Genomic DNA, 23712 nt, shown 5'->3' with positions numbered 1-23712 from the left:
CATTGGAGCTGACTATTTATGCCTGCAGAATTCACTGATAACTGGACATATGCCCAAGCTTTCATTTGGTTGGCAGGCTGGAAAATGGCAGGATGCTATGGGTTAATAAATGAGAAGCAATAGCCTTCAGCCACTGGCAAAGCCCAATAGTCTCAACCTTTATTTTAATTTTTGCAAAGTACATGTCTGATATTATCTTCCAACTTAATGCATCATTGCCTCTAGCCACCCACAGCCTGAAACCACACACACAAAGCCCAGACAATTTATAATATATTCATGCGTGCAATTTCAGGTCTCTTGGCTTCTCCAGAGGTTTGCCTTGTGTCTCTCCTGTAGGGTGACAAGAGCACCCAGCTTTGCTTCACGGTTCTCAGTCCTGAACACAAAGCACAAGACGCCACAGCAGACAAGCCAAGAGATGCAGAAGCATGTGCATTGATTGAGATAGAGCAGAGCTGGAAAATCAACTTGATGGAGAATACATTGACAATACAACAAGACTTGTGAGTGGCTAAGCAGTCATCACCTGCCGTGCATTATGGGTAACTGGAGTTTGAGGCCCTAGCGGAGAGCCAGATTTCAGTGTGATGCCACCCCCCAGCTAAGGTTTAAGATGGAAACAATGGGATGAAAAGCAGAACTCGATCATACACATCAGAATGCCTGCCCATGACTCTCAGCAGCTGCCTAAATCTCACCAGCTCCATGAGGAACCCTTCCAGAAGCACCGCGTTCTTTGATGGGGATCTGGGCTATGCAAACAGCAGTGGTTCAAGCAGGGACATGAAAGGAGTTGCATTTGATGTATTAGAGGATAACCCCTGAGGAATCTTGGGATTTGCTAAGGTGTGGATTGTGGGAAATGCGAGCATTTCGGTTTTCCTGCCCCAATATCCTTGCGGGCACATAAGGGGTCTGAGAAGGCCCGACAAAACCATCCACCATGCACCACAAGTTGGAGCCAAGCTAGGAACTCTGGGAGGCATGCCCAGCAGTCAGTGTGGCTAACGCCACCGAGTGCAACACGGGGCGTAACCATGAGTGTGAGAGTACAGCAGATGACTGCGCTGTTCATATTATCTGGCCCCACGTTAAGCCCAAGCGATGCAAATCTGCAATCCAAAACAAAGCCATAAAGGGGAAACACGTTGCAACCCTCCCTTGTTGCCATTGAAAGAAGAACATGAAACGCCTTTCTTTGAGACGCCCCTGGAGAATGGAGAAGCTGCTTTTCTCCTGTCGTGATTGCTCCCTGCACTTTGCATCCTACACTGCAGCCCTCTGCTTATGGAGGTGTTTTAATCAGGCCATGAGTTTGCTGTGTATTGTGTGGTGCTGTGTTATGTGCAGGTGTGAAGTCACAGCATTTCTGCCACAAGTAAATAGCGACACACACACAAAAAGTGTCACTAGACTGCAGCTCCTTCTGGAATGCCCGAGGCATTCAAAATACACCCCATCTGCACAGGGTGAGAGCAGACATACACTGCTGTCAACACCACACGTTTTTTTAAACTTGACCCTGGGAACTTAGTACAAAGGCATTCAAAAGACAGTTAACAGGTGACAGGAGCACGGAATGTGATCGTAAATACACGTAAATGTCCTCTCCCTGATTGCCTGCTATTCCAAGCACAATAGAAGCAGCGAGGAAAAAGGACAGAGACAGGAGGAGCCGAGGGTATATTGAAGTGGCACAAATAATGTGATAAAAATATGCAATTTATGTGGAGGGGAAAAAAAAAAAAATCTATTGAGGTCCCAGCAGGGCCTGGGCGGAATTTGATCTAGTCTGACACTCAAAAAGTAACCCCTCCTCAAAGAGTCAGCACAGGCCAATGCGGGAAGCGGACTTGAGAGATACAAAGTCCTTTTCTGCTGATCCCTCGGCACAAAGTGAAGTTCAGGCAGAAAGCAAACATAACCTGGGCACCATCAGTCAGAGCAGATTCATGTAACGATTCTGAAAAATTGCTTTGCCAAACTTCCCCAGATCTGCTTAGTTCTGCTCAATGGTCATTTCGGCAACAGAAGGATTGAGCCCAAGAGGTAGCCAGTGGCAAAAATGTCCTCTGAGTGAATGACAACAGTATTAAGGCACTTTTTAGAGACAACAAACAGGCCTCAAAATGCCTCTGAGAGGTCGACCAGTGTTATTATGACCATTGTACAGAACAAGGGAAACTGAGGCACAGATTAAGTGACTTGCCCATGATCAAAGGACAAGTCTGTGGCACAATCAGGAATAGAACCTAGGACACCTGGCCCCAAGAGCACTGATTTAACTCTAAATAACACTGCCTCCCAGTTGCCATTCTATCCCAGTCTGTCTCTGTACAGCTTTCACACCTCGGCAGGTAAATTGCTTTGCAGGTTACACTGTAACTCCCAGTAACCTACTTTTACAATACACATTCATTTCCATAGCCACAATACTGTTGCCATGGTGATAGCAAGAAGAATAGTAGAGAAAAGCAAAAAGTTGAGATGCACTATGTTCCCATGACAGGAAAAAAAAAAAGTGACAGATGTGTGCTGTAAAAATTGCATGATCGGTTACGGCCAGTCTCATATTTTAATCCTTGAAGAGCTTTGTGACTTAGTAGATGGGGTAGCGAATCGAGAAAAAGGCTCATCCTTGAGAGAAAGAGAAAAATTGCAAGGAAACCCCTATGTTAGCTCCATTAGATCCAATCGTCAATATGAGCGGAGAATGCTCAACGCCTCCCAAGAAGTCCTCAGTACTTTCTGATCTCAAGCGCTTATGCAGTTGTGCTAAGACAATACAAACAAGTCAGCCAACCCCAGAATACGATCACGTCCCCTCAAACTTGAGGGATTCCAGGAAAATGCAAACAGGACGCAAACCAGACCTGGTTCTGGTTTTCTAAAACAAAAACCAGTGCAATAAGCTTGGTCAAATCCAAGTTTACCCTCACTCTTCTCAAGTGTTAGTGTCTCCCAGTCCTACTCCCCACCCCAAACCCATCATATGCAGATGGGCAACACTGTAAGAATATGCCCTCTCCTCAGAAATAGGTAGTGCTGCATGACAGGAAAATAAGCAGCAGCTAGTACAAGATGGCCATTTAGGGCTCTTTTTGTTGTTGTTTTTGGCAACTGAAACGTTTTCAGCAGGTTGAGCAAACATTTTTGGTTTTGCGGAACAGTTTTGCTCAACCAGCTGAGATTTTTCAGCTTTCGGTTGCCGCCAACTGGAAAAAAAATTCAGGTTTCACGTTTTCAACAAAAGGCTGAAAAAACAAAGCTGTTGAAAAGGGGGGAAAAAAAAAAGTTTGTCAAATTTTTCATTTTCCATCCATTATTTTCCACAGCCAAGACACCATGTTTCTTGACCAGGTGTCCTGGAGACTCGTGTTGAATTTTTAGCACTTTTACTGGCTCTCTGTGTGGCTTTGGACAGGTCACTCAAGCAATTCTGTGCCTCAGTTCCCCATCTTTACAACAGTGTCAAATGTCCCTACTTCACTGAGGAATTGTGATGATAAAATCCATTCATGATGGTGAGGTGCTCAGATACCATAGTGAGGAAATCCTGCATCTTGGTAGGGATTAGACTAGATGACCTTCGTGGTCCCTTTTAACCCCATGATTCTAGCTAGGTAGATATGACCGCTGTATCTCACCCACTGCTTACGCATCTCTTGGTTAGTCCTCACAACATCCTGCTTTAACGTTCATTTTGCGGGCATTGAAACAACCAACTCAGGGCTGAATTTCAGAGAATAAGTGTCATCAAGGGTTTAGTGTAGAGAATTAGGCGTCCCGTGTCCCAGTCTCTTTTCTTGAGTCTGCCACCACTTTGTTAGGAGGCTTTTGGCAAATCACTTAACAGACGATTTTTCAAAGGTGGCCTCAAAGTTTGGGTGCCTCTTTTTTTGAGTACCCAGCTTGAGGCACCTTGGGTCTGATTTTCAAAGGGCCTGGGACCCGCTTCTGAAAATAAAACACAAGGGACCAGAGATAGGTGCCTAACTGCCTCTTCAGGCACCTTAGTCCATCATTCGAGCCCCACTGACATCATCAGACCCACCGCTCGGCTGATGCCTATCCCGGTAGGTGCCTACGTTTCCCAGCAGCAGGAGGATGCAAAGCCACCTCACTTGCCCCAAAGCAGGATTCTCAAGCTAGGCATTCCCCCACCTAGCTTGCCAGCCAGACCCAGTGTACTCAGAGCATGGCAAAGACCTGTCACAAAAGACAGCTGCAAGGATGTGCGTCCCCCAGCCTAGTGGGTAGGACAGTCACCTAGAAGGCAGGGACCAAGGATCTAAATCCCTGCTCTGACTGACTTGGAGCCAGGCCCTGAATCCAGGTTTCCCAGCATTCCAGGGAGTGCCCAGACCACCAGGCTGTTTGCTATAATAGTCCCTCTCTCTTCTTCTCCCTTCCCGGCAAGAAAGGTCTGGATTTTGGCTACTAGGGCATGAGCAGCTTAGATGTCTAACTCTAGGAGAGGGTTCACAGGTGAGGAAAACTGGGGAAATTTAAAAAATGAAACTTGGAGAGAGACATTTTTAATAATTTAATTTTCCCCTCATTATTATTTGAACAATTGCAACCAGCTCAAGTTCTTAACACCCCAGAGGCCGAATTTGCCTTTTGCAATTTCATCTGGATATTTTGAGCAGACAAATGGTGGAGCCATGAATTAAAAGCCAGGTCTTCTATGTCCCAGTCCAGTGCTCTATTCCAAGCTCTGACAGAGACTCCCCGTGTGACCTTAAACAAGTCCCTTAGTATCTTCCTGCTTTAGTTCCCTGTCTGAAAAATGGAGTCAATATGCCCTTTGTCTAGCTTGTCTATTGAGATTTCACATTCTTTAGGAAAAAGAGCACCTCTTACTATGCTTGTACAGTGCCTAGTATAATGGATCCTCTAAGTACTGATACAATATCTCTACTAAGGATATGGAATAACTTCATATGGTATGTAGCCCATCCATGCTGCGTATGTAAGATTTTCATGAGTGTTTTTTATAGTACTTTTCAAAGTAGAGAAGATGCAGGAGGCTGGGTTCTTCCCTTTACGATGGAAATGCCATTCATTTTAAAGCCTGCAAGGTCCCCTGTACAGCACAGTAGCCCATGGGAGTTATTCCTAACTGCCCTAGTCTCAGAGGCAGAATTTCAGGGGGTGGTGGCATCATTTAATGCGTTGTCATACACACAGGATTTTTTTTTTGGGGGGGGGGGGGGGAGGGGAACTATTTGAATGCTGTATCCTTAACTGAACCCATCACTTAGCAGAAAAGCTGTATCTCCACTTTTTATTTCAAAATTGCCACACGTACCTGAAAATAGCAGACAGAATAGGCTATTCTGTCTGCTGGAGACATGCATCAGGTCAGGGGAGAGCAAATAATAAAGCATTGTTTAATACAGTGTAACGGGCCCAGCAAATATTTAACTGTCTTAATATAAATGACCTCTGTGTCATTTTATTAACTCGGAAGACGCTGTAGTCTCTTGTGCAGGAGGCAGAAGAAAATACATACGCTCTATGAGAAAATAAAGAGGAAATTGAGGGAAGATGTTATCGTGGTTTTTATACCTACCACAAAGTCTGCGTAGGCCTGCTTGGGCAATGCAGGAATACAATTTTAATAGATTATAGACAGTGCCCATCATGTCCTGATGGTTTACAAGACACCTGCATTCATCCTGCTCACTCCAGGAGTCGAAAGCGTTTAAAAAGAGACAAACGCTGCTCAGTTCAGCATGAATGAACTGTGAAAAGACAGACCACACCCAAGCAGAGCTTTCTATAAGCTAAAGGAAGAGCCACCATAGACACCATGAAGTCTAGTAAGGACTTTGCTATTGACAGCCTAATTGATGTGATGGGCAGAGTATAAGACCCTGAGATAGGTCGCTCTCTCCCTTGCACTGGGAAACGTAAGACTACTTCATACTCTAGACACTTTGGGTCGCATCATCTACTTTCACGCGTGGCATGCACTGGGATGTGCTGGTGCAGCATCAACTCCCTACGAAGCAGCTGAAATCCCTGCAAAACGAGCAGGTTGCACTACATTATCCATTCCCAGGGTGATTTCCACTGTCTCGCAGGGTTCATTCAGAGACGTTACTGTAGAGTTATTGTCCCCCATTTACTCAGATACATTATAGGATGGTCCCAGTAATTAACATTAACGTTTCTCATGGGAACATCTAAGGAAGCTGTTATGGAACCAAAATTATCACGTGGCTTCACAGTGGCCGCACGCTTCGCTTCATGGATGTGAAGTCCGATTGGTTTTGGTAAGACTACTCCCAGGTGAAGCGGAGCACACACATTTTGTAGGATGCAGGCATAAATCCAGGAACAGGAGCGGCTGTCTTCTTCAACAAGGTGTACGTATAGGCACAACTAAAAGCCTTCCATTATTTACAATGAAATTGAAAAAGGCAATCCAATAGCTCTAGTATGTAGTTTTCAGCAACTCCTTTAGTCATACCTGTCTATTCCGACACGTATTGTATTACAGTAGCACCTAGAGGCCCACGTTGCTGGGCACTGTACATACACATCATAAGAGATGGTTCCTGCCCCAACGAGCTTACACTCAGGGGTCGGCAACCTTTCAGAAGTGGTGTGCCGAGTCTTCATTTATTGACTAATTTAAGGTTATGCATGCCAGGAATACATGTTAACGTTTTTAGAAGGTCTCTTTCTATAAGTCTATAATATATAACTAAACTATTGTTGTAGGTAAAGTAAATAAGATTTCAAAATGTTTAAGAAGCTTCATTTAAAATTAAATTAAAATGGAGACCTCCGGGACTGGTGGCCAGGACCCGGGCAGTGTGAGTGCCACTGAAAATCAGCACGTGTGCCACCTTCAACACGCGTGCCACAGGTTGCCTATCCTTGGTCTAACTAGACAACATGAAAGGTTGAAGAGGAAACAGAAGCATACAGAAGTGAAATGACTTGCCCAGCCTCACAGCAGGCAAGTGTTAGAGCTGGGAGGAGAACCTTTTCTTCCGATTCATAGTCCATTAGACCATGTTGCCTTCCATTCCCTCCCTTCTCCCATGATTCCACAGCAATAAAGGGACACCTGACCTGTCACTAAACTTTGTCAGTCCAAAGAGTGAGCGAGCGAGAGAGCAGGCGCGCCTTTGTCCGTAAACCCAAGCGTTTAAGGCAGTCAGGCTGGTGTGACAGTCTTACAACTTCTTAAAATTAAATTAAAGTGGTACATATCACACCTGCAGAATGGTTCAATATGTCTTACACTTTTATATTACAAGGATATTTGACTCTATTCCAGTTTGAGGTCCTTATAAAAACATTTGACATGTTCCAGCAGTATTAAAGCACTCTGCAGTGCACACAGCAATTTTAAATTATTGCAGCACTTCACATATTTTCCTTTTTATAAGTACCTGGGTTTGCACAGTTTTCTACCATGTGGAGCAATTTAATAATATTGGAGATCATCAAATTTTATGAGTGGGAGTTTAGAACTGATCGAATCTGGATGGGTGCAATGTAATTTTAAAATCATTAAACTTTCAAAAACGCTTAACAGCATCAGTGATGGGGTTCACCCATGCCGGACCCTAAACGGGCAATGTTAGTACCCGTAAAAATTTTTGTCTGATGCAGACCTGAAGTGTTGGCTGTGTTAAGACAGCTCTGGGAAAAATGAAAAAAAAAAAAAAAGGAGATATCCCATCTCCTAGAACAGGAAGGGACCTTGAAAGGTCATCGAGTCCAGCCCCCTGCCTTCACTAGCAGGACCAAGTACTGATTTTGCCCCAGATCCCTAAGTGGCCCCCTCAAGGATTGAACTCACAACCTTGGGTTTAGCAGGCCAATGCTCAAACCACTGAGCTATCCCTCCCCCTAAAGTTAGAGCTGGCCCTGCTAGCAGGACCAAGTACTGATTTTTGCTCCAGACCCCTAAGTGGCCCCCTCAAGGATTGAACTCACAACCCTGGGTTTAGCAGGCCAATGCTCAAACCACTGAGCTATCCCTCTCCCCTTGAAGATTAACACATTGGCAAAGGTTAAACTAGTAGGTATTTTTTCAACAATTCTGAATCTTAAGTGCTTCCTTAGACCATCAATATCTATTAAGTGAGTTTCTTTGCATTTAGTCCTACGCCAGCCTAGATGAGACAGGTGCTTTTCAAGCATCGGCTAAGGTGCAAGACAAGAACATGGGAGGATCATACCAAAGAAATATTCTTCCTGGATTGTACACAAGACGTCACGACCATTGGAATATATTGGAGAGCTTCTACACCTTACGGCGGCATTTAAACTTGTATCCCCCAAGCACTTGACACACACTAACAACTCAATCACTCCTCGTAAAACCCTGGTGAGGTAAAGTAGGTATCTCTAGTCTAGAGAAATTGAAGCAATAAGATTAAGTGACTGGCTCAAGACAGAGGAGCCGACGACACAGCTGAGATAACAATTTAAGAGTCAAGGGGACCAAGCATACAACTGAAAGTGACAGATGACTCCCCTCACAATATAAGATTTGTATCAAAGACCTTGTCTTCTCATAAAAGTAATACCTGTACTACTATAACTATGTCAATATAGGCAAAGCAGTTAAAAAACAAAGCAAAAAAACAAAAAACAAAAAACAAAAAACCCAAGTGGTGGGGAGCGGGGGGTTGTACCAGTATAGCTATATCAGTAAAAACCACATCTCTGACCAAAATATTTATACCAGTACAAACATCCGTGCATAAACAAGGCCTAAATCAAAACTACAATGGCTCTGACTCTTGCATCTCTTGCAAAACAATTTTGAAAGCTCTGGATTGTTTCTCCACAGGCCTTTCAAACAGTAATAAACCAATATAAGGTTGAAAAGAAGTGAGTAGCAACTGCTTCATTTAACAAAGTATTTTACAGCATTTTTCCTCATTGTGGAAGAACACACAACATCACACATGCAGTAAATAGCAGCAAGGCTGTAGACAGAGAGATGGTAACATTTAATATTTTGTTGATTTTATTAAATTTTCTTTCAACCACTTTGAGTAATTTACCATTCATTGCGCAAATGTTGTATTTACCAGCAGAGAAGCACCCGTTCTATATTTCTACCTGATCGTGCCCTGCTGTTTGAGGGTAATCGTCTACCTCAATTTCATCCCTTAGCACCTGGAGTGGAGATTTCCTTTCAGGAAATACCAAACTGAAATGTATCAAATTGTATCAAATGCAGGCTAGCAACAATGAGGAAGGCTTTTCAAACTAACACATAAAATTATACCGCCAGTTTATCTTATGCAATGCAACTGGTCTCGTTTCTGTGATGCATTCAACCCAAGTGCTTTTGGAACCATCTTGGGTTTGTGACCATGTAGCCACACACACCATGCTCCTACTGGGCACCTCAAGCCTCTCAAAACAGGCATCTCTTGGGTACGAAATGCAGTGGAACTTCAATAAGCGTTTGGATACAAGCACAGAAAGACATGGTCATCAGCTAAACCCACCTACAGTTCTCCCATCATACGTGCATTGCTACGAGCAGACCTATAAAGATGGCCACAGTGGGCCGGCTCTCTAACCTTTATGTTATCGAGCTAAGAGGGGAGCTCCAGCCTCTAGGCCTAAAACCAGAGATAGCAGGATTTCCTAACACAGGGCTGGCCAACCTGAGCCTGAGAAGGAGCCAGAATTTACCAATGTACATTGCCAAAAAGCCACAGTAATACGTCAGCACCCCCCCCACACCCCATCAGCTCTCCCACCCTGCTCCCAGCACCTCCCACCCACCAGCAGCCCTGCCAGTCAGTATCTCTCTCTCTCTCCCTCCCCATCAGCGGTTTCATGGCGTGCAGGAGGCTGGGGGTGGGGTGGGGGGTGGAAGTGAGGGTACGGCAGGCTCAGGGGAGGGGGCGGAAAGGGGTTGAGTTGGGGTAGGGCCTGTGGCAGAGCCAAGGGTTGAGCAGTGAGCAACCTCCCTCCCCCCCCCCCCCCCCCCCCCCCCGGCACATTGGAAAGTTGGCACCTGTAGCTCCAGCCCCCAAGTCTGTGCCTATGCAAGGAACCGCATATTAACTTCTGAAGAGTCACATGTGGCTCTGGAGGCACAGGTTGGCCACCCCTGCCCTAACACCATGCTGTTTTCCATATCCCCTCCCCTTGCCTTTAGTGCCAATGCCCCATGAGACAGCCAGCCACTACAGGGCAGTAACATTCACAAGAACATGGGTAATGCCATTGCTACTTTTGAACAACAGGATCCCACTCCTCTATCAGCACTCCAATCAGACTTGTGATACGGCATAAATTGCATCCGAAATCTGACCAATTAAATATAGCTTTTGGACACCTACCAAACAGCGTATTTCACACACTTTATGAGGAGCTGCCTAACAGTTATTTTGACAGGAGGTTATCAGTTAGCAACCTCTTAATAAAAAATTGAAGATGACTGAAAGAGCAACTCTGGAATCTGCTGAAGTCAACATTGATATTCACAGTTAGCCAGCCAAAAGTTCAAAAGGTTGGAGAATATAATTTCATAATAGCATGACTGTGTCATCAACCTATTAAGAAACAGTACTCATCTGACTGTGTATTTTCCTCCTTTTTGACTCCATGCATCTCAACTTCCATTAAACTCAAGATTGTTACAAAATTTAGTAGCCTCAAAGGGAGAAGAGCAATCTCTGGTCCCCCTCCAACTCCACAAGTTTACTTTAAATTTGGAAGTTCCCATGGAAATAAACTAGGAAGACAGTCAGACTTTGTGTATTATGTCTGGTATGATGGTGATATATAGTAGACACACAAAACATCATTTGAAGTTGTATCCCATCACCCTTCTTGATAGCAATGCGAAGCATTCTCTTTGTCATCTTGTATTTGATTGGTTATCACTCCCCACCCCAGAAGTGGCTGCATATCAGTGGTGTTACAAAGGGCTTTAGAAACAATAAACAAAAGGAATTTTAAAATGTAAAATTGTGCAATGTCTTGTTCCCTAGATCAACAGTTATCACGGCTCCATTACCATCCTTCCAAGAAAAGGTTGGACAAAACTCACTACCAAGTCCATCAAGGCTGCCTGGTTAATCATCTCACTAGTCAGCACTGGATACAGATTTTGCTATACAGAATGCTAGCAAGCCAGGCTGCTTCAAGAAGCTGAGTTTTAACCCTGCACGTAAAGTTAGATGTGCAAATAAAAATAAAATAAAACCATAATTTCAGCCACTGCAGTGTCTAGGTAGCAGCCTGAAGAAAAATAGGGATTCATCTGTGCGTAGAGCACTGCTCCTCACAGATGTTTTCTTGGCAGAGAATTAGATTTTCTATAGGCTAGCAATGAAACTGTGCTTGTCCCCATGATCCATTGCAGGTGGCTTCCAATTTTAAGACCTGCATGTTTTTTTTAAATATACTTTAAACATACGCTAGAACTACTTTATGATTTGGTGTGCCAGTTTTTGTATCAGCAAGGGGCAGAATAATAATTTTGGAGCTCTAGGTGTTTCTAAGAGAATGCAGAGCAAAAAACCAACTAGATATCAATGGAATTGGATACCAAGTCTTAAATTTTTTTATATATATATATACATATATATATATATATATATATATATATATACACACACACACACACACACACACACTCAGGGCTAGGTCCACCAAAAAGAATCAAGCACCTACATCCAACATTTAAGTGCCAGTGGCATATACAATACTCCCGCTCAGCTGCTGCCTAACCCTAGAGATGCTTGAAGTCCCTAGGTGCCTGAGTTTCCACCATTAAAGTCCTCATAATGCCTAAATTTCTGCTAATGCGCATGCACACAGCAGCCTCAGTGTAGGCATCTGGGTGCCTAAATTGTGCCTCTTCTCAGGTTCCATAAGGACACTTGCATCTGAAGCTATTGATTGTTCAAATGAAAGACATTATATCCTTTATTTCCTTCGGGGTTTGTCTGTATTAATGTAGCCTGCCCTGCATATATGTAAGGACACTTGTTAACATGACTTAGGTTATGCTTTTCAAAGAAGCTATTTCAAATACAAACAAAAGTTAAGAATTCCACGCATCCATAAGCAAAGGTTGACTACCAAGCTAAAACCTCCTTTGAATAGTTTCAGCCCTGAGCAACTTTCTACAACAGAGTTAAATAGGGAATACAATGGAAATGCTGACAGGCCCTTAAACTATAGTGGCAGTAGCCAGCAATGCTATAATTAAAGTACTTCACTCTGAAGATTTGTATAAGGAAAGATTGATGGGGGCTTTCTGAGCAATTCCTCTGGTCTAAAACGAGACCATTAGTTCATTTCGTAGAATAGGTACCTGCAATGAGGAGAGAATAGGTTTTTCCATATTACTGAAGATATGCAAAAAATTAGAACATGTGAAAATGCAATGTATCTACGCGCTGATCTCAATAAAAACATCCTGACTCCTAAACACCAAACTGCCATGCTTCATATTTGTATTACATTCTTGTACGGAAGCCATGATTTATTGCTTATTCTTTGTATACTTTGTTGTAAATAGTAATTGTAGTAAGCTTGAAAGCACTGTATAGTCTAATGCCTCTAATGGTAAGTATGAACTTCTTGATATTACATTTTAAATTAGTCAGGTGCTTACAAACGTCCATTTATGGTGACTCTTGTGAAGGATCTTTCTACTACACTGGAACAATCTGAAAAATGAACATAACTAAATGTAAATTGTACACTTCAAGGTATTTCATTAATTAGCTATAGGGCTCAGCCATGAAGTTAATTGATTAATCCTACTTCTGTGAATGGAGTGGAAACACTAAAAGATAAGGCCTGGAGAATGAATCAGCTAAGCCTTTGAGTCACAAAGACCTTATCCCTTTGATGAGAAGTGCCAGATTAATCTTCATAAATGGTCTAATTACTTGTGCCTGGAGCTCAGCCAAGTCATTCCAAATAAAAATTAAATTATACAACTGATTGCATGTTCAGTCTCCTCTCCAGAGTGTTAGAACAACCATACAGCCTTACAATACAGGCAGACATCGACTGTTTACTGATTACAGTGTAGAAAGTATCCCCCTACCACTGAACAGAAGAAACTAGTCAAGAAAATATAGCTCCAATGTCATTGCTTATATTAGGATAGCATCCAAAGATCCCTAATCAGGGCCCCATTGTACTAAGCAGAGTACCCACATGACTTAGAAGCCTAAGGGTATGTCTATATTTCAAAGAAAAAACTGTGGTGCCAAATCTCAGTGCACAGGTCAAGTGAGTCAGGCTTGTGGGGCTAAAAATAGCAGTGAAGACATTCCCACTTGGGATGGATCCCAGGTTCTGAAACCTGGCGAGGGAGGAGGGTCTTGGAGCCCCTGCGGCAGCTTGCGCAGGAATGTCTACACTGCTATTTTGAGCCCCGTGAGCCCAAGTCAAATGACCCAGGCTGTGAGACTCAGTGCCGTTTTTTCTTTGCAGTGTAAACATACCCTAAGTGACTCAGGAACTTTGGAAAACACTACCAATGGGTCTTTGCCCAAAGCTTTACAGTCTAAAGACAAGAAACAACAGCAGTGAGAACCAGAGTTTAACCGATATTATAAGTTATTGAGAAGTGGCCCTGAATCATTTCAAAGAATTCCCTATCCAACCATAATGGACTTTATTTCCCTTCCTCTCCACCCTGACCTCATCCCCACTTGGAAAGTTACCTTGAAGTCACTGCATACTTTTATATTTTGCTAGAATAAGCCAAGCACAAAGAAGCTCTGAACAGCTGAATCAAAGTAATTAGGATGAGTGACACAGGACACCTGAATCCAGAGCCTATGTCTGATAAGTTGGCAGGCCCAGCCAAAAGATGTTCTCTAGGAAACTAAGATATATTTTTATTCACTGCAACTGAACCTAAGTGACTACACTGCCAAGCTCTGGCCATGTGTCAGGGCAGAGGCTACAACCTACAGTTTCTTTGTTTCTCTGATTACTCTCCATCCTCAATAAATATTATTTTTAATTAGACCACTTGAGTCTTATACTGTTCAGGAATTTCACGCACACCATTCGGAACCTTGGATCTCCAGGAAGAGGTAGTGAAGGAAGATTGCCCCCTCTTTGGGATTTTTCTGTCAAGGGGACCCTAGTGTCCTTACCCATGTGTCTCATGCAAGGCCTGCAGTTCCATGATCGCCACAGATGAGAACAGCATTTAAAGGCGGCCAAAGGTGACACTTCTGTGTCAGACTGATATTCATACCTTCTAGCCCCCAAAAGGGCTCCTTGAATAAGGAGTTCCAGAGCCAAACCTCAAGATGAATAACTGACTAAACCAGAAGCGATGTTCAAGGAAACCTATGGAAACTGAGCTGACTGCACACGGCACCGGTGTATGAGTTTACATCAGGGATTCTCCCTTCACCCTGCGACTGAAGAGTGGAGGCTGTTGTATTCCTAGCAGGAGACCCAAGACTGAAGTGAAAAACTAAAGAGACAGAACAAAAGGAACATTCACTGCAAACATCATCAGCCCTCCAAAGAGAAAAACATGCCAAGTGGAATGCATATTAAGGCTCCACCCACTTGGGTGATTAAACTAGTTTAACCACATTAAAATGTCTACCCCAAGGACTTTAATCTGTGGTAGCCCTACTGTAGCAAGAATCCAGTACCTTGCAGCACTACCATTTCAAATTCCCTAGTGTAGATATGGTCTTAACACACTCCCTAATCAACGTAAGTTTCCCAGACAATAGTGTGGAACAGGAACAGTTTTATCATCAAGGAGCAGACTTTTGAGAACGAGTTAATCTAATGAGCTTTAACCCACAATTCAGATGGGTATCTATAAAGAATTCTAAAAACAGCCTCGCAAGAAATTAGCTAAATGGTGGAAGTATTTATTGGTATAATTGGATAACAATTAGCTGGTACAGCAAAGTTCTTTTCTGCAACTACAAATGTTTTAAAAATACAAACCTGTCTTCACATGGAATCAAACCTTCCTGATTCATCCCCTCCTTAGAGTTCTGTCATCTTAAAAAGGGAGATCTCTTGATAAATAGATTTTTAGATAGCCATATGATTCTTCTGCAGTCTACTCCAGTCTTTGCCAAGCATAATAATCCAACCAGACCAAACTGGCTTTAAAGATGATGTACCACAAATAGGGTATTAAAAGCTAAATAGAATAGAAATTACATTAGCCAATAGGGAATATTTACAGTTTTGCTTACAAGAGATGCAGTTCTTATTTTCACTATTCCGTTCAAGTCTTACACCACGATCAGGAGGCATTTAGGGACTTACACCCAGCAGGTTTGGCACTAGCTTGTGGGTCTTTCACCAAGATGACAAATATATGTAATTACTCCCAGATTCATCCCATTCTAATACACATTCCATTGGGTGGCACAATTAATAGGATTGCAAGATGCATTTGAGGAAATAAAGACCAAAGAACACTGAAGATCTGCAGTGTAATTTTATTCACCTAGGAACAAAGGGTCAGAAGTCACAGCACAAGAGTTCATTTTGCTTTGTAAACTCATTAAAAGGACATTCTATGTACCAAAAAATAATTAACATTTTAAATGTGGTCACCAAAGGAAACTGTAAAAGCTCAAACACATTAAACTGTTTAATAAAATATTGATTTTTCAGTTTGTTTTCTTTATAATCACTTGCAAAGTATTGCTTTCCATATCGCCTTGCATATGCAGTATTAAATACAATAGGGTAAAGCAATTAAAGTTGAACAGGCTGAAAGAGTAAAAGCTACATTTACTCTATAATAGGAATGTGTTGCTGAAAGGTTCTAGCCCTGTAGCACATGAGCAAGAATGACATAAAAGACACCAGGACTGAAGACATTAGGGCTAAGAGACCTCCAATTGATATTACACATTCATCTACTGAGAAGTCTACTGAAATTCAGTTTCCAATTTCTTTCCACACGCTTGAAAATATTTAAGGATCTTTAAATAGAGATAATGAAACTGATAACATTAGATAAAAGACTTGCTTATTCAAAGGACACAAGTTTCCCTAATGTCCTAATACACCTAACTCTGACCTTAAAAAAAATAAAATAAAATCCTGGAGTAAAACCAGTTCAGTCCCCAAAAGTGTCTAACATGTATCAAAAATGATAGCAGCTACAAAATAACCTACTGTATTGTCTAAATGCACCCAAGACCATTTTATATTAAATACTGAAGTGTAGGCTTAAAACATTTGTCCTATTTGCAACGAAAGATCAATTGCATACAAGCCATCCCTTTTTATCCAGGCTAGTCAGACCTATAAAGTTTAGATTGCCTCCGCTTGTCCCAAAATTGACCTGTTGAATTTAGTTTCCTCCATTTTTTTAAAATTCAGAGGAGGAGATCTCTTACTAATTTCACTGAGCCTCTTGAACTGTAACCAGAACTTCAAGGAAATACAGCATTTTGTGGGAAAAACAGGTGCCTTCAACATAATAAAGACTGCTGAAAAGTGTTCCCCCGCCCCAGATCCACCTTTCTTCATTGAACAAAGTTCTTCAGTTAGGGGTGAGCCACATTATACAATGTTTCCTTACTAGTTTTGATTAGTTATATTCCGTTTCCAAAGATGTTAAGTAGTCCCAACATGTCAGCATGAGCACAGCGCCTTCAATACCTAGAGTTAATGCACTTCCAAGATCTGCATTTTCTCTACAACAGGGCATACAAGCCCCACCAACATAAGGCACTTACCTATGGGGAAAGGGGCAGGGGTGAGAACTCATGTAACATGCAAGTTTAAGGAAAGAGTCCCATTGGAGAACAGTTTAAGATCTCGCAATCTATCAGTTCATTGCCAGTTAATTTATTGTGTGCTGGTCTAATAAACTGCTCTTCCATTTCAGATACTGTCAGGTCCTCCCATTAGCAGTCACTCCATTAGTCCTTGATCTTTGACGGTCATATTTCACAGAAACAATAAGGAAAAGCAGGAGGGTTGCTCCTTGGATAGCCGCCAGCAGGAAAAAGTAATAGTTTAAAAAGCAGCCATTAATGTTACCTAGAAAGAATTGGAGAGGAAAAGTAAATACATATAGGGAGTATACAATCCCGCTCAGTCCTATAATAATTAAGATTTATCTCTGCAAAAGGTGTTGGCAAAACCAGAACCAGATCATCTTTCCATCATGTAACCAGTATTTCAGTTTTTGGCATTATCTAGAATATAAATTGCAGTTCTAGGAAAATACACAGCCTGCAAACTGTGCTTTGTATTTTGTGCTTGTACCTCTTAAAGTCAGGAATGCCCTTGAGAAGTGCAGACCCCTTTAGCCCACACAATATGATTTCTCCTCAATGACTGCACACAATCCCACTTAATGTTACAGGAATTACATGTGTACAGAGGGGAGCACAAGCCCCCTTAGGCCAAAACAGTTTTTAAAAAGAATTAGCAGCCTGAGAAAAGTAGACTTATAGACAGGAAAGCTGTGAAGGTGCCTTCTTTTTTATAATTGATTTTCAACTACTGCAGAACCCGAATTCATTTAATAAACTCCTAAAAGGGAGAGAGAAATGTAAGTGCTAACCAGAAATGTTTATAAGTGATGTACCTATGCAATGCCTTGTGGACTCACTCATACTTCAGATAAAACAGGTTAGCTGAAAAACTATGAAATGCATATCTAAATATATTTTTGCTCTTCTCCCAATTTAAATAAAGGAGACCACAGACAGAGTCCCCCCCCCACCCCCCCTTTTTTTTTTTTAAATAAAAAGAGCTACCTTGCTAAAAAAGGAAACCAACTCCCCTGCTGGAAATGCTACAAGCTGAATATGCTCTCAAGATTGCTATCAGGGTAAGACAAAAGCCTCTGAACTTAATGTGCTTTTAAATTTACAGGCTATAGTTTCTTCATTTTAAATCAGAACCCCCAAAATGTATTTTCTCCTCAATGGGAGAGTGCCCTCTCACTCTGTCCATTTACTTATTAAGCTCTGTTTCAATCTTATTCTCCTGCAAGGAGAGTGAGAACAAGATTTGTATCAACAAGTGGTTAGGTTTATAGCTCACTGCTTAAATAGAAAGGTAATCAGTGTAAAAAAAAATTAAATGAATTATGTTGATATAGAAAAAGTTTTGATATGAAAATGACTTAAGTCACTGAAGATTTCATCTCACAGACATATGTAAAACTGTATGGCCAAAACGAATCCAATGTATATTCAAAGGAATGAGCGAGGAACATTTCCAACTGCCCGGGCACCTCCTCCACCTCTAATTCTTCACTCAAAGCATCATCATTGGTTTTTGTATATTTCTTTAAACCTGCTGAGGCATTTTCACAGCAACTTCCTAGCAATTCTGTATACAAGACGTAATGCAGATCTGAAAGATTTACGAATTATGCTTTTTCACTTTTATTACCTGAATTGTCAAAAACCTTATTTTTTCCAATCCACTTGCCACAAATTTGTACAAGTAACTCCTGGGCTTGGTCTACACTACCAACTTATGCTGGTATAACAACATCGCTCAGGGGTGTGTAGACAGTGCTACGTCGAGGGAAGGGCTTCTCCCATTCACATAGCTTCTGCCTCTCAGGGAGGTGGAGGACCTATGCTAACGGGAGAGGCTCTCCCGTCAGTGTAGTTAGTGTCTTCACTAGGCACTACAATGGTGCAGCTGCAGCACTTCCAGTGTGGAAAAACCCTTGATCTGTAAGTTGTTTAGAAGCCGTTCATTATGCACGTGCAATATTTGAGATCAGAGCAGCTTTGGATGATACCACTCATATGTCAAGTATCAAAGGGATAGCTGTGTTAGTCTGAATCTGTAAAAAGCAACAGAGGGTCCTGTGGCACCTTTAAGACTAACAGAAAAGGTGCCACAGGACCCTCTGTTGCTTTTTACCACTCATATGGTGTCTTTTTCTAACCCAACTGGATATGTAACGGAGAATCAAGTCTCCAAAGTGAACTTTTAAATACAAGATCAAAGCTTGCTTTCTCTGAATAGTCTCCAATATTCACTAAAAAGGCATTCTATGAACAATCCTGGCAGAAATCCTATTTGCTAACCTATTTACAGAGAGCAAACAGTGAAAGCAAAGTTTGTACTGTCATTGCCCATCTCTAGTCATTAACAGCCTTAAACAAGGCAGATTTTTTCTTCTAGGTCCACTGGATCATTCTCTTTTTAACCCTTTAGCCACCCAGTGTTCTAATTAAATATATCTACAGGTTTTAGCCAATGCTACCTAAGCTGTTTCATGGAAAGTAGAAGTTTATGCAATGAAGATGGTAAATGGTCTAATTTTAATGATCTCCTAGAATATAGTGAAACTATAAAACTTAAGGGTAAAAACATATGTTTTATAACATCATTGAAATGGACGAAGCATAAACAGAATTCTGAATTTCATATACTACAATTTCTTTAGACAACCTCTTAGCCTTGTTCAATGTTACATGGTGCCTGTGTGTCTGAAGGCCTCAATCTCCCCTCCCTACTCAGCCGAATGGGGAAATAAAGTTACAGAAATAAATGCTATCATGAAAAATTCAACAGCATTATTCATATCAAGCCATTACTGCAATTCTCTTTCAACCCTCTCAGAGCAAAGTTAGCTGGATGGATTCCTATGTGGAACTTCTTTCTGGTTCAATTCACCTCTGACATTTCCTCAAAGTTGTTTTAAGCTAGTGATTTGTGGCACATTAAATACTTCTAAATTAAGGAAGCTCATTGGTAAAACATTATCCTTCTATTAAGAAATAAGCTCCTACTATTGCTGAATTTTCAAGAACAATACACTATGGCTTGCTTCCAACATGCCACAAGCTACAGCCAATTGGACTATTATAAGCGAAAGGAGGAAGCAAGAAATAGAGAAGTGCACATCAATCCTTACAAGCTTTGAATGCAGCGTACACATATGTGTGGAGATAAAGTTATTGTAATTATTGAAACGTAAGATCTAATTAAATGAGTTTATAATAAAAAGCAATAAAAGCAAAAGCAGTCTTCTCTTGACATTTAAAATACAATATATTTTCAAAACTCCATTTGAAGAGCAGAAGTAGTAATTTTCCTTTGTGGGACGGGATGTTAAAAATCAAGATTTGATGGAGTTATCACAGAAATAATTTAATCATTTCAATGTAGCAATCAACGCTTAAGTGCCAGCAGACAGCGTGTTCTACTGCCATCAATGGGAAATAGTGAGAGAACACATGGGAGAACATGTAATGCCGCTAGTTTATACTGCATTTCTTTAAAAATTTATAGTTGTAGAATATCTAATGAAAAATTCACAAACCCTTCATTCACAATAAAGCTTCAGTCTCACAACTGATGGGCAGGGCCCCTGAAGATCTTACTAGGTCTTACTAATTTAAAATTTGATACATCATTTGCTAAAATATTTTTAAAATAAACAGTGAATTTAATACTTTGAAAAGTACTCGATAGCACTAAAAAAAACCGAAGCCCTATTTATTCACTGGAGTAACAGTCCACATAGCAGCAACACAAGATACTACAAACCAAAGCCACCCCACTGGTAGGCCTCAGCCCCGATTCCAAGGTACAAACTCTGGGAACGCAAGGGGAGATTAGAGCTCTGCAGCTGCCGGTTAGGGCCAAGATAGAAAGGGATCTCTGGTAACTCCCTGGTAACACTGGGAAGCGGACTGAGCACCCCAGCTTATTCTACACAGCTGACCAAAGGAGCCACCTGAGGCAACACCTTTCCGTCTTAATCAACACAGGAAGCATTTGAGCCAATCTACATTTTTAGATGGGGGTGCTCTCTTTTCTGGGACGGTTTTATCAGAACCAAAGGAAAACAAGATGGGATAGATCATGCTAGAAAAGGGGGGAAAATGTCTACTTAAAAATGTCAAGTATGACAAATGTTATTTTATAACTAGTAACTTCCTCCATATTTAGTGCACATCTCTTGAATTATATGTATGCTGTAAGAATGGACAGATTTGATCACCAAAATTGCCATGGCAGAATAAATCTTGGCCAATATTAACAACTTGTTTTAAAGTCTTTTTATATTCAGGATGAACAAACATCAACCCCAGAGGAACTAAGTCTCCCACTGAGAATTTGCTGGTCTGGTCCTGTGTTGTTCAACCGTTGCTCTACTAGTCTCTTACGCTGCCTAGGTTTTAGCAAGAGAGACAAGGTGGGTGAGGTAATATCTTTTATTGGACCTCACCCACCTTGTCTCTCTAAAGTCTTGGGACCAACACGATTACAACACTGCATATGGGGTTTCCCAGACAGCTCAAGAATCTCAGGGAAAACAAAGTTTCCCATTCACCTCATCTGAAAATCTCAAAATGCTAAATTATAGAAATATTTTCTACAACATAAAGATTACTCCTGTGAAAGCCATGACAAACATACACATCCTTAGAAACTCAACAGTTACAGGTGTGTCAAAACTAAATGCTTGTTACTACTGCACAACTAGATGCGGGACTTCTGTTTTTGGAATAAATTTTGTATTCGTGATGACTCCTGTGTAAAGATTAAGCTTTTGGCCATCTGTTTTTAAAGAAGGAACTTGTAAAATAAAGATGCCAACTTATGGCATAAATGCAGTTTCCAGACAGACTGTTAAAAAAAAGCCTACATCACATCTGATCTAGTAGAAAGGGCAAAAAAATTCAACACAAAGTTTAACTTTAGGCATAATTTTTAGAGGGTTCATAAAACTGCACCTGCATATCAATGTTAACCTAATTTATTAAATCTTTCACACACTCTTCTTGCTGTAACTAATCAAGCCACTGAAGTCTGTAAATGATTTTATGAAATTCCCAAGGTGCCACCTACTGGTGCCAATGATTTTGTTTAACTTTAACTGACAGTGAAATGTATGTATGGCTTAGGTTGGACAGTAAGATAAACTGATTGCTAGGTAGAAATGCAAATTTAACTCTTGTATGATAATTGCCACAAAGTACCCTGAAACATGAGTTGCAAATAATCAACACCCTGTCATCAAAAACTTGTTTTATTCTTTTCACTGAAAATTTCTGTAATTTACAAAATTGTAAGAGACAGCAAAAAACTTGCTTCAACTGCTACTAATCTAGACATTCCAGCTAAAATATTCTTAAAATGTACAAATATCTTCTGGTGAGCAAAAATAGTAACACAGCTGAGCAATTAACTGAATCAGCTCTTTATAAAGTCCACTTTACAACATATGCATTTCTAATGTATCCATTTAAGACCGCTCCAATTGTAGCAATATGCAAGATGAAATTATGTCTTTGCCATATTAAGAGGGTTTACAAATTCAAAGTGTTACAATTCTAAGCTAACCAAGTTCCCACCCTTGAAATATAATGATTTCTGATTAAGCATTTTACTTCATCATCCTCCAATACACTGAGGATTACTTACCAAAATCTGTATGATTACTCATCCAGCCAATTGCGTTAATAGACACCAACGCCAGCAGTCCTGAGCCAACAAATGACCCAATTCCAGAAAAGAAAAAGAACAGTCCCATAATGGCACTCTGCATGGATTTGGGTGCAGCTGAATATGCAAACTCTAGGCCTGTATTAAAAGAAAAAAAGTATCTATCTGTAAGAAATTAATGTGCTTGGTTACCAGCTCAATGTGCCTGCTAATGACAAATATTCATAAACATTGAAAACAATATATTCATACAAGGTTAAAAACAAGAACTTGGATTTTCAGAGGACACTAAGGGATTTATGTACCCAACTCCCACTAATTTCCAATGAGTATCTCACTGCCTTAGACCTGCTCTGAAAGTCTTAATGCAAATATAAAACATTGATAACCTTGACTAAGTCCTGAACTTATATATAAATATAAAATACTTTGATTTTATGTGCACCACTCTCCTATTGTTCTTTTAGCAAGTGTACAACCTTTTAGCAAACAAGTTCTCTCAGAAATCTCATGTGTTTCTGGAACTCATTCACTTTATTTTACAAGTCAACTGACATCAGTCAAGTCTCATTGTATACCAGAATCAACATACCATCTAGGGAGTTTACATTATACTTGGCTTTCAACCTTATCCAAAGTGAGTTAAACAGCTAGGACACTGTCCAGCCAAACTGTTTTTAATCATGGTTTGACTAGTCTGATTTAGAACAGTTTTTAAAAGGCCATGTTTGAGTATTGATGGAAGGTGACTACAATATGACCTAGGCTTGAAATTTTTTAAAGTAGTTTTCATAACAAAAGCCAGCTCTCTTGACTCCCATATGGTCTTCTCGGCTAGACCATACTCCCTCATGTTTTGACTGAGGCAAATCCTACATCCCCCCATGGACGTTCATTTCTCTCAACTTGCAACACTTAGGGTAAGTCTCAATAGTTTTTAAAAATTTCCCCTTCTCCCAACACAGTTAACTATTTAACTTTACTTTGGGCAAATGTGACCTAGAATCTGCATATCAGACTAATTTTCAGCCCCACTGCCCCAACATGTTATGCTGCTATAGGCTTGATCCCACAAAACTTACGCACATGCTTAACTTTACAAAGTCAGAATTCTACTGAAGTCAATGGGACTACTCACAGGGCATAAAGGCAAGGACACACAATGTTTTGCAGAATCACAGCCAAGGTATGGTCTACAGGTAAGGGCAAGAGATGGGAGACTTAAGTCAAAGTAGTCTGCCTCTTCCTGAAATTAATGGGAAAGACTCTCCAGACCTCCTTTATGCC

General features: G+C 41.0%; 1 protein-coding gene across 4 annotated transcripts in view; it reads right to left on the bottom strand.

Moving 5' to 3' along the window:
• The window catches only part of SLC15A4 (solute carrier family 15 member 4), a 90687-nt gene that overhangs the window by 22781 nt on the left and 44194 nt on the right, over positions 1–23712 (bottom strand). The window contains exons 7-8 of one of the 4 annotated variants that reach the window (XM_005299580.4): positions 22405–22563; positions 15451–17031 (exon numbers count right to left, since the gene is read on the bottom strand). The exons of 1 other annotated variant lie outside the window; for it this stretch is intronic. In XM_005299580.4, the coding sequence (XP_005299637.1) occupies positions 16883–17031; positions 22405–22563 (308 nt within the window). In that variant the 3' untranslated portion in view covers positions 15451–16882. Of the gene's footprint in view, positions 1–15450; positions 17032–22404; positions 22564–23712 lie in introns of those variants that run through there. 2 more of the 4 variants (XM_042852532.2, XR_010592896.1) reach the window with 2 other exon arrangements.

The sequence above is a fragment of the Chrysemys picta genome, chromosome 15, assembly GCF_011386835.1.
Source record: "Chrysemys picta bellii isolate R12L10 chromosome 15, ASM1138683v2, whole genome shotgun sequence".
Classification (NCBI taxonomy): Eukaryota; Metazoa; Chordata; order Testudines; family Emydidae; genus Chrysemys; species Chrysemys picta.
Note: the sequence above shows the minus strand (reverse complement) of the source record. Positions and strands in the feature narration are given on the sequence as shown.